At 58.2% G+C, this 10,478-nt stretch overlaps 1 protein-coding gene across 7 annotated transcripts; it reads left to right on the top strand.

The window, feature by feature from the left end:
• Positions 1–309: 309 nt before the first annotated feature.
• DERL3 (derlin 3) lies at positions 310–9,998 on the top strand. Of its 7 annotated transcripts, none has more exons than XM_081123417.1 (9): positions 310–463; positions 3,074–3,214; positions 7,680–7,894; positions 7,997–8,062; positions 8,135–8,208; positions 8,320–8,413; positions 8,889–9,084; positions 9,570–9,660; positions 9,766–9,997. In XM_081123417.1, the coding sequence occupies exons 3-9, from the start codon at positions 7,802–7,804 to the stop codon at positions 9,839–9,841; spliced, it is 690 nt and encodes a 229-aa protein (XP_080979543.1). In that variant the 5' UTR covers positions 310–463; positions 3,074–3,214; positions 7,680–7,801; the 3' UTR covers positions 9,842–9,997. The 7 variants fall into 7 exon arrangements, with proteins under 7 accessions (XP_080979543.1, XP_080979542.1, XP_080979546.1 ...); XM_081123416.1 differs by having other exon boundaries at positions 393–586; XM_081123420.1 differs by lacking the exons at positions 310–463; positions 3,074–3,214 and having other exon boundaries at positions 7,735–7,894; positions 9,623–9,660; positions 9,766–9,996.
• Positions 9,999–10,478: the final 480 nt, after the last annotated feature.

Below are 10,478 nucleotides of genomic sequence, written 5' to 3'. Positions count from 1 at the left end.
AAACTTGAGGGTGTGCATGGGATGATAAATACCAAATTCAGAACTGGGTTTAACATTCTGAGTCCAGGACCCTACCAGGCTGTATGTACCCCACTCAGGATCACTGCTATGAACATACCAGCTTACCCTCCCCTCCTCCTTGGTGCTCCCTGAAATGCAGCCTGGACACCTTGCTGGATCAGGGCCCCTGGTGCATGGGTTGCCTGTTAATTATTATCAAGTCAGGAAGCTCGAGGTTTCTCTTCCACAAATATTAACCTTGAGGATGTGAGTCATGGTTGTATTTGTGGACCCACTGTTAATTCTCTCAACCCACAAGTGGGTGTCTTCAGCCTTCCTTACAGAGGAGTCCCTGAGACTCCACAAGGTCAAGGATGGGCTCTAGTCAACCTGCCCAACAACCCTGCTGGGAGTTGGAGCTGGGCTTTCTCAGATCTCCAAGTGCAGCAGGCATACCCTGCAGGTGAGGACCGAAGCCTGCCTAGCCCCAACAGCGCAGCCAAGCCACACAGCAGCCGGGAAGGTGCGGAACCAGCCCTGGGCTTCCGGCGTGGCGTTTGATTCTCACCAAGTCGCGGTTTCCCGGGTGAGAAGGTGGAGGTGCGGGTTAAGGGAGGGATGACCTGCTACCAGCTGCTCGGAGACTGCATGGCGCATGGCCAATCCTGGTGGTGACACCCCTCCCTCGCTGTGAGAGTCCACACCCCACGCTCCTTCCTACATGCTAAGGCCTCTGGCTCTGCAGATGGGGAAACTGAGGCCCAGGGCGGCAGGGATCTGCCCCTGGCACTCAACAGAAAGCAGGAAGAAGCGCGGCTCACACTAAATAATATAGCAAAGCGCCTGGCCCTGACTCCCACCGGGTCTGTCCGCACCCTCCCCACCCCCCACCCCCAGGCCAGCCGGCTCTTCTGCTCCCTACACGCGCAGAGTGGCGGGGCCGCCTCCCCGACCTGGCCCGTCCCAAGAAATGTATCTGCTGTTCCCCGGGCTGGAGAGAGAGGCGTCCAGGGACTCGGTCTTCAGACCCTCGCGGATCCCATTCAGCTGCTCCCAGGCTGCGCCCCCTCTGGCTTCTCCCTCTAATTTGCTCGACGCCACCAAGACCGACTCCGGCCGCGAGGGGGCGACAAAGCCCGGGCTCTGAGGGATTCCGTACCGCCGAGCGCCGCCGCCTCGGGAGTGTCAGGAGAACAAAGAGCCCCGTACCAGGGCTGCCCCAGGTGCAGTGAGACTTCCCTGGAGGGCTGCCCCCACAGCCCTTGGGCACCCGAGTTCTGACCCGTGACCCCGCGCTCAGGTGTCTCCGCTCCACCCGCCTCAGGGTGCTTTCACTTCCTCCGTCCGGCGCAGTCAGCCGGTTAGGCGCCAGATGGGCTGGGAGGCCTGGCGTCCAGACCCACCATGCCTCTGCCACGCTGTGTGCCTCCCCCCTGCTCCGCGAGGGGTGGGACAGGGGCCTGGGTAGGCGCCTTCCCCCTACATACAGGGCTCAGCTGGACCTCAAGGCCCCTGGCTCAGCCCAGCAGCAGGCTGGTCCATCACTGGGGTACCTAGCTCGTGACCACCAGTAGGCTGAGCCACTCGGCTGCTTCCCTACCTCTCAGAGCCTCAGTTTGCTCATCTGTCAGCTGTGGTTTGTAGCAAGTGCTAGAGCCTGTTGCTGCATGTGGAAGGCTGCTCAATGCTGCTCAAAGGCCCCTCCTTGCAGTCTTATTCCCACTTGTACTGGCATTTTGGCCCACACCAGCATCCTCCCAAGGCAGCTTCGTGGTGGAGGTCAGGAGGCCTGCTGACTTTGGGCACCAGGCTGCCAGAGTGGGCAGTGAGCTACCACCATGCTCAGCAGCCTGGGTGCAGCCGACACCGACGAGGCTCTTGCACTTCTATCAGGTACGTCCTCTCTCTGAGCCTCCATTTACTCAGCTGTAAAATGAGGATATCATAGCCTGCCCACATCGAAGGCACTGTGCCCTCAGCCCCCTGTGTGTCTGTTGACCCTCCCATCATTGGGTATCCCGAGGGCAGGCACAGGCCCTCTCTTGATCCCCAGATAGAACCTACCCTTGGCGGGTGAACATGGGGGTGCTGCAGCCTAGCTGGACATCCTCAGTCCAGGCAGAGGTGCAGAGGGCAAGGCCCTGGGGCAGGTCCTGCAGGCTCCATTCAAAATCCTGCTTTGCCCTCCCCCCACCTCAGAGTTGGCATTTACTCCAGTTCTGGGTCACATTTCCAACTTAATGATTCAAAACAAAGAAAGAAACCCAACCTACAACCAGCTGAGGCAGCCCCTCCTGACCACCCTTTGATATTTGAGGACGGAACAATGGGGCTGATTGCGGATAGGAGACTTGAAGTCATCTTAATTAGAAGGAAAGAATGTCCTCGTGGTTGACTGTTCTAAAAATACAGCTGCACCCACATCTGGAGGGGAAGAGTGGGGGGGTGAGTGGTGGTTAGGCCAGAGTCTGAAGCACTGATGCCTGCATTCCATGGTAGAGGGAGGCCCCTCCCAGCAGGGCCTCTGAAAGAGGAGAGGGGAGGACACCGAAGTAGCCAGTCCCCTGTGGCTGGAACACCTGGCAAGTCTTTGGGGTGGAACCAAACAGGCACCAACCCCTTCCATCACCACTCATGATGGCAAAGCAGGGATTGGCACACTGGTGTCTTGGTATCTCTCTAGCTGTGTGTCCTCAAGTTTGTTACTTAACCTCTCTGAACTTGTTTCCTCATTTGTAATAGTAACCTACTTTGTAAGGTTGGTGAGGTTTACGTAAGGTTAGTAAAACCTGTGGTGAAGAGTCTGGTGAGAGGTCACTGTGCAGCTGTTACCACCGTAGGGACTGGGTCTGAGCACCCCCACTCCACAGTGGCCCTTCTTCACCCATGGGACAAGAGTTCATTCCTGCCTCTGCACCTTTGCTCAAGCCATTCTCCCTGCCTAGCATGCCCTCTCCTCTTTCCATTCCACCACTGTCTTTGTCAAGAGCCCTCCTGCCTGGCAGCCCCTCAGAGGGCCTGTGGTTCTTTGTCCTTGGAACCATTCACCAGTCAAGCTCATCTCCCTGTTTAGTGTGAGAGTCTGAGTCGCCCTGGCCAGAGGAAGAGCTCCTGCAGGACCCGAGAGCCCCATCGCCTCCCTCCCATGTCCTTCAGGCTTCCGTGGGTGTTCCTGACCACAGGCAAGTGAGAACTCAGGATCAGGAGGAGGCAGGTGAGGACACAGGCTTGGGAGAAAGTCCTTCCCTGGTGCATCTCGCTCACAGGCATTTGCTCATTCACAGCAGAGTGGCCTTGGAGGGAGAGGCCAGCCATGACTGTCACAGGAAGGGACCCCTGCCCAGAAATTCCAAATGTCCCCACCGTAGACCAGAGTACAGCCTTCAAGTTAGAGGAAACTTTATAGACGAACTCTTCCAACTGGCCCAGTTCACTGGAGGGGGATGGGGCGTGGCCAGGGCCTACCACCAGCCCAAGGCTGCAGATCCAACCCTGGAGTTGAGGTCTGAGGCCTGCCTGTGCCCAGCACTGCAGTGGACACCAGGGGTAGAGAGAACATGGCACGGAGCTTCTGTGGGCATGACAAGAGCCACAGAGGGCAAAGAGGTGGAAGGACTGGGCTGGGGTGGCCAGAGAGGGCTTTCCTGAGGAGGTCATATCCCCATAGCACCCCAAACTTGGCCTGTCCCAAACCAATGAGTGGTCTCCCTCCCAACCGGGCCCTCTCCCATGTCTCAGCCCTCTGCCAAGCGCTAAGGTCTGTGGCTTCGACCTCCTTGACCCATTCACTCCCTCTCTGTCACATGCCTGCCACTGCAGGCCACAGCCATCCTCCTCCACTCTGACCAGGGCTTACACTCTTGTCCCCTTCTTCCAAAGAGCAGTCATCTGATAGCAACCGCACCACCATGCTGAAAACTCTCCTGTGGCTCCCCACTGCCCTTGGGACAGAGACCACAGCCTGCATGGCCCTGTTTGACCTGGTCCCAGCCCTTTCCAGCGTCACATCCCACAGAGCTCCTTCTCTTTGCCCCTGCCTTTCCTATCCCTCCATGCCACCTCAGGACCTTTGCACAGGCTATTCCCCTGTTGGGTCTGGCTAATGCCTACTCAGCCTCTGCCTCCTTCCTGCCCATCCCACTCAGAGACCCACTAATTCCTACCAGGCTCAGAAAGCCAGGCCCAGGTTGCTCACTCTGCTACCCAGGCCTGACGCAGCCCACCTGGATAGTTTGTTATTCTTGCACTCCGGCCATGAGCAGCTGCTGCCGAGTGGGTTCCGGAGGCGCTAAAAATACCCCATGACCTAGACAGGAAGGGCCAACAGGGACACAGCTGCTCCTGGGAGGGGCTGGCTGAAGCTGCAGTATAGGCCCACCCACTGTGTTTTTGGGGGTCCATGAGCTGGAAGGAAGTGGGCACAGAGCTGAGGAAAGGCTCTGGACAGAGGATACTCAGGGCCAGCAAGGGGTAGCATGTGTTGTCAAAAGGAAAATGCAGCTCTCTCCAACATGCACACAAAAATACCTTGTTTCCAATTCTTCTGGTTTGTTATCACAGGCGTGTGTTGCCTTTGGAATAAAAAACATTTAAAGCCCTGGCCGGCTTTGCTCAGTGGTTAGAGCATCAGTCCACGGACCAAAAGGTCATGGGTTTGATTCTCAGTCAAGGGCACACACCTGGGTTGCAGGTTTTCCCCACCCCAGTCAGGCAACCAATCGATGTGTCTCTCTCACATCAATGTTTCCCTCTCCCTCTCCCTCTCCCTCCCTTCCACTCTCTCTCTGAAAAGCAATGGAAAAAATATCCTCAGGTGAGGAGCAACAAAAAATATATATATATTTTTAAATTAAGTGTATGGGGTCCTAAGAGAAGATATGTGGGCTCTGGTCCCTTCAGGGAGGGCTTCCTGGAGTAGGGGGCATTTCCACCACCCTCCCTTGCTCTCTTCTTTTAACAGAACATCTAGGCTGTTTCTGAGGAAAAATGAATAAGTGAGCCAAGTATCTGGGGCAGTCCCAGAAGTGAGCGTCTGAGGCCTGAATAAGAGGTGGTGGTGGTCATGAGGTGTGTTGGAGGAGAGGGAAAGGACTGGAGAGTTCCATAGGAGCATCAGCTTCTATGTGGGGCTGGAAGGGGGGCGGGGATGGTCCCAGGTTTCTGGATAGTTACTGGCTGGTGAGGGTCTCTCCTAGTGTATGAGGCCAGTGAGGAGGAAGGCAGGCTTGGTGGGCACTCAGGGGATGCTGTACTGCCTATAGGCACTGGGAAAACCTGGACAGGGCATTTAGGAGTCCTCTAGGTGTCTCCAGACCTGGGGATCCTGGGGCCCCTTGCTCTGCAGCAGCAGGCAGGTTCGCAAGGCCAGAGAGACATCTTGGGAGCAGGGCCCATTGTCACCTTGGCAGGGAAACACGGGCCCTCCTCCTGTCACAGCCCTCAGCACCGGAGAGAGAAGGTGGGCCCAGCAGGCAGGGCTTAGGACAGATAACTAAATTAGCCCGCAGCGCACTGCCTGTCTTCGTCTCTAGGACCCTGGGAACATGCAGTACCCAGGGCTTCTCTCCATAAATAACTGTCTAAAGGTGCCAGAGGGTCGGAGGAGAAGAGGACCTGGTGTCTCCAGAGTTGCCTGTCCTGGGCCTGGAGATGGGACAGAAAAAGCCTGGATTGGACCCCAGGCCCTGATCTGCCTCCTACTGGGCCTCAGTTTCCCCATCTGAGGCTATCCCGAAGCTCTGAGAAGGGAGAATCTGCAATAGAACCCAGCCCTTGCTCCCTGGATGTCTGGCCCAGCTGGCTGCCCCTACCCTGGGCTCCCAGCCTCCCAGGAATGTGTTTCTCCACCCCCAAACTGGGCGCCTGCCTTATCAGCCCAGTCTAAGGAGAGACAGACGCCCCTGTTGACAATGACAGCCCCTCCTGTTAGCCCCGGCCTGACCCTGAGTGGAGGGCCAGCCAGCGCCTGCTAAGTGCCTGGAGGCAGGAATACCTCCCCTTCCCCACGCACACAAGAAACCCGACCTCCCCTGCTGGCTCCTTCATGACAGGCAGGTGCCCGCCCTGGCGTCTGAGGCCCTGGATCCCAGCCCTGCTGCCATGCCTCCACCTTGATGGCATCTACTCTGTCCGGCCCACCTCAAACATGACCTTGGCCTGCTTTGCTGGAAAATGGAGCTGGCTGATGGGGGCTCCCTGAGCCTGCTCCCATCACTTAACCTCTCAGCATCTTGGTCCCATTCCTGCTGTACCTGGCCAGCTCTGCCCTCACTCCTGAACCAAATGCACAATTCTCTTCAGTGCTTCCAGCCTCTCCCTCCCTCCTCTCTCCTCCAGAGCAGGGGCTCCTTGAGCCAAGTCTCAGGGGACCTTTCTTAGTGCCCTTGTGGTTCCTCTTTCTCTTAGGAGCCACCTGAGATAACTTTCTCAGCTGGCTCTCCCCCATTCTAGTCTCCTTGGGGTCCTGTCCAGAGCACCCCTCACTTTCTACACTTACGTCTAAGGCTGAGGTCCCTATGTTGGTAAAGGCACATCGGTCTAGCCACCTTCCTTTCCCTCGTGCCTGTTACTATCCTGGCCACCGGGAACCTTGGCATGACTGCATGCCCATAGTCCCTTCCCAGTCTCTGGGGACTTCTCACTGCTTTGCTCCAGAAGCCCTTTCCTGGCTCGGCTCCTGCTTACACTCCACACCCCAGCCTCCCCCGGCCTTCCCAGCTGAGTCTGCCTCTCTCTCTTGCCCAGGCCTGGCCTCTCTTTTCTCAGTCTAGCCTTGCCCCTTGGACATCTCATATTTGTAGGCCCAGGGTTACAAATGCCATTGATCTACTGATGAATTATACCCACATTTAGATCACTTGGCTGACCTCTTCCCCAATACCACACTTGGATTTTTCCTGGCAGGTGTTTCACAAACTCAGTGAGGCCAGAAGAGACTCTCCACTAACCTGCTAAGTTGGGGGTGGAGGGTCACATAGTAGGCCCCATTAGATGCTCAATAAACAGTTGATTTTCTTCATTAGAATGAATAAATGGAGTTTCTCTTTCCCACCAAAATAATGAGGCCCTCTCCAGCCTGTCCACTTGCTCCAGCCCATCTTGACACCCTCGTGTCCCATGGGGTCTGCAAACCCAACCTGGCCCCTCCTCCCGAGGGCCCCCAAGAAGACCTCTCACAGGAGCTGCCGTGTTCTAGCAAGGCCCTGGACGGGCGGGGGGATTTGGACATGCTGCAGAGCGCCTCCCTTGCTGTGGGTGAGGTGGCACTGTCTCTGGTTCTCAGAGGTGAGCAGGACGGGCCCAGGTCTCTGTGCAGCCCAATGTGTGCCCTAGAGCCACACAGCCACACTCTGAGATCGGTCCGCCCCGCCCCACCCCTTGTTCCCGCCCCTTCCAGTACGGCTGTGCCCCGAGCATCTCTTCTCCGCTAACGAGTAATCTTAGCCCCGGCCCGAGAGTGGCCCCGTGGGTCCCCTCTATTGGTCTTTCGGGCAGCTTGCCGCGAAGCGACCAGCTCCTCATTGGCTGCGCATTCTCCCGCGCCGCCGCCACAACCATCACAACAACCGCCACGTGCTCAACTGTGGGGCCCGCTCATTGGCCCAAAGTCTCTGCCAGCTCACGTCCCCATCCAGCCCCCAGCTTCCCGCTTCCTCCTCCTATTGGTTATCTGTCCCCAGGCCCCACCCCCCGGCCGGGGCAAAAGTGTCTCCCACGCGGATTGGCCGAAGGCGGGAGACGGGGTTTGGAGGCGGGTTAAAGAGCGCGCAGGAGTTCGGCCACGCGTGCCTTAGAAGGTTCAATGGCGTGGCGGGGGCTGGCGGCCGAGTTTCAGCAGGTGCCGGCAGTGACGCGGGCTTACACCGCGGCCTGCGTCCTCACCACAGCCGCTGTGGTAAGCCTACGCGGGGGGGCGGGTAACCATGGATACAACCCGGGGGGGGGGTGTCACGGTTGGATCCCGCGGGCAGCACCTGACGCTCCCCTGGCTCCGCAGCAGCTGGATCTCCTTAGCCCCTTCCAGCTCTACTTCAACCCGCACCTCGTGTTCCGGAAGTTCCAGGTGAGGTCGCCCCTCCCTTGCACCTGACGTCCCAGCCCCATCCTCCCGGCGCCTGACCGCCTCCCCTCGCAGGTCTGGAGGCTCCTCACCAACTTCCTCTTCTTCGGTCCCCTGGGATTCAGCTTCTTCTTCAACATGCTCTTCGTGTATCCTGTGCAGCATGGACCCAGGGCGGGGAGTGGGCGGGCCTGCCCAAGGCTGCTGGGGACGGGAAACTGAGACCCTGCCCGGTGGCATTTCCTTTACGGACGCTGCAGATTCCGCTACTGCCGCATGCTGGAGGAGGGCTCTTTCCGCGGCCGCACGGCGGACTTCGTCTTCATGTTCCTCTTTGGGGGCGTCCTTATGATTGTATCCTACCCAGGCTCCAGAACCTCAAGCCAGGGCACTTCTGCATCCAGCCTGTGTTGGTCCTGGGGCACGACATAAGTGCCTAGGCTGGGGAGGGACAGAGTGGTTCACTCTAGCTTAGGATGTATTGAGTGTGCATTGTGCGCTTAGCCCCAGGTGCCAAAGCTAAATCTTCAGGTTTGTACAAAAAAAATATCCCAGGATGATGTGAAGGAGAGCCAGGTGGGATGCTTGGGGGCTGAGCCCTGAATGCCAGCAGCAGGAGAAACTAGGGCAAGGATGGGCAGTGGTAGGAGGCTGGGCAGATCACGTGGGGCCTGAAGGGCACAATGTGGTCTTAGATTGGGAAGGGCACACCTTGAGGGTAGGGAAACCAGTAGGAAGATTGCAGGGCTTTAGCAAGTCAGAGGGACCCTGGGTAAGGACTGAGGCCTGCATCAGGGGAGGGCCTCCTAGCACCTTGACTCTGGCCCAGCTGCTGGGGCTCCTGGGCAGCCTGTTCTTCCTGGGCCAGGCCCTCATAGCCATGCTGGTGTATGTATGGAGCCGCCGTAGCCCTCAGGTGAGGGTCAACTTCTTCGGCCTCCTCACCTTCCAGGCGCCATTCCTGCCCTGGGCACTCATGGGCTTCTCACTGCTGCTGGGCAACTCAATCCTCGTGGACCTGCTGGGTGAGTCTGCCTGTCCATCCAGCCCATCCCGCCCATCTCAAGCTGGCTGCTCTGCCAGAGCCCTCCCTCCTACCTACACTGGACCTCTCATTTGCCCCCCCCCCCATAGCCCCTTGAACAAGCCAGCAGGCCTACAGGCTTCACATCTTCAGGCCTCACCTGCTGATGCTAGTGTGAGTCCCGATTAGGGAGGGGATGGGTTGGTCAGCATTTCAGCCATGGCTCCCACTCCTCCGATGTTCTCAGGTCCTCCTCTCCCCAAGTCCTGTGTCCTGTAACACTGTCCTTCAGGGCCAACCCCAGCCCCATCCTGGGCTGGCAGTCTGTGCAGGACATTGGGCACTCATGCTCTCTGAGGCCTGAGGTTTTTCTGGGTCTAGCTAGGCCTCCAGGGCTGCACACGGAGGCCTGGAATGGGCTGTGCTGGCCCTGGGCTCTGGACCATGGAGGGAGGGCGGCCTCAGCAGTCCTCAGCTCTCCCACAGGGATTGCTGTGGGACACATCTACTACTTCCTAGAGGATGTCTTTCCCAACCAGCCTGGAGGCAAGAGACTGCTGCTGACCCCGGGCTTCCTGTGAGTACTGAAGGTGACAACCCTGTCCCTAATCTCCTTCAGACAGCTCTCGACTCCCTGGGGGACCTGTGCTGTCCTCAGCTCAGCTTAGGCTCCTCCCCACAGGAAGCTGCTACTGGACACCCCTGAAGAGGACCCCAATTACCTGCCCCTCCCTGAGGAGCAGCCAGGACCCCTGTAGCAGTGACCCCACCTGGGGCCAATGCCAGCCCCAGGTGCCTGTTTCCCCAACATGGCAAGCCTCCGTCCTACCCCTAACTCCTGCTTGCAGCAGAGCAACCTGTCCCGGAGGCTAGCCACCCAATAAACAGAATAACTTGCAGCCTCTTTGCCCACAGCACTGGCTCCCTTTGCCTCACCTCGCCACACCCTTCCATGCTGGGCAGATGCTGCTGGCCCTGACCTAGGGCCATCAAGCCTGGTCCACCCTGCCCACCCTTTGCCCAAGACTACCCTTTCAGACCAATTGTAGTTGGTAGGATAGAAGGCCCAGAGAGGGTCAAGAACCTGCCCATAGTTGCCCAGCAGAGCTTTGAGCTCACAGATAGTAGACATGGGGTTCTCATCCCAGCCTCTCCAGTGCCTCATTGGAGCCTTGGACAAATCCCACCTGTGTTGGGCCTCTGCTCTCTGCCAGTCAGAGAGGGGATTGGCCAGAACTTGGTGGCAGGGACTAGCACCAGGCTGTCTGGTTGTGCCAAGCCTCATCTTGAGGGTGGTTGGGAAGGGGGGAGGCCTCCTGCCTATGATACCCTCAGGCTGATGCTTCACTCAGCCCCTCCCGTCCCTCACCAATAACCAAGTGGATCATTGCCCCA

This window comes from Miniopterus schreibersii (genome assembly GCF_964146895.1).
Source record: "Miniopterus schreibersii genome assembly, chromosome: 20".
NCBI classification, from domain to species: domain Eukaryota; kingdom Metazoa; phylum Chordata; class Mammalia; order Chiroptera; family Miniopteridae; genus Miniopterus; species Miniopterus schreibersii.
This window is presented reverse-complemented; position numbering and strand designations above follow the sequence as displayed.

What these genes read in the sequence shown, in the direction of transcription:
- DERL3 (XM_081123415.1), top strand. Translation starts at nt 7,802, where the DNA reads ATGGCGTGGCGGGGGCTGGCGGCCGAGTTTCAGCAGGTGCCGGCAGTG. An exon ending in TTCTTCAACATGCTCTTCGT is followed by an intron (nt 8,209 to 8,319) that starts GTATCCTGTGCA and finishes CGGACGCTGCAG; the next exon opens with ATTCCGCTACTGCCGCATGC. An exon ending in TTGGGGGCGTCCTTATGATT is followed by an intron (nt 8,414 to 8,888) that starts GTATCCTACCCA and finishes ACTCTGGCCCAG; the next exon opens with CTGCTGGGGCTCCTGGGCAG.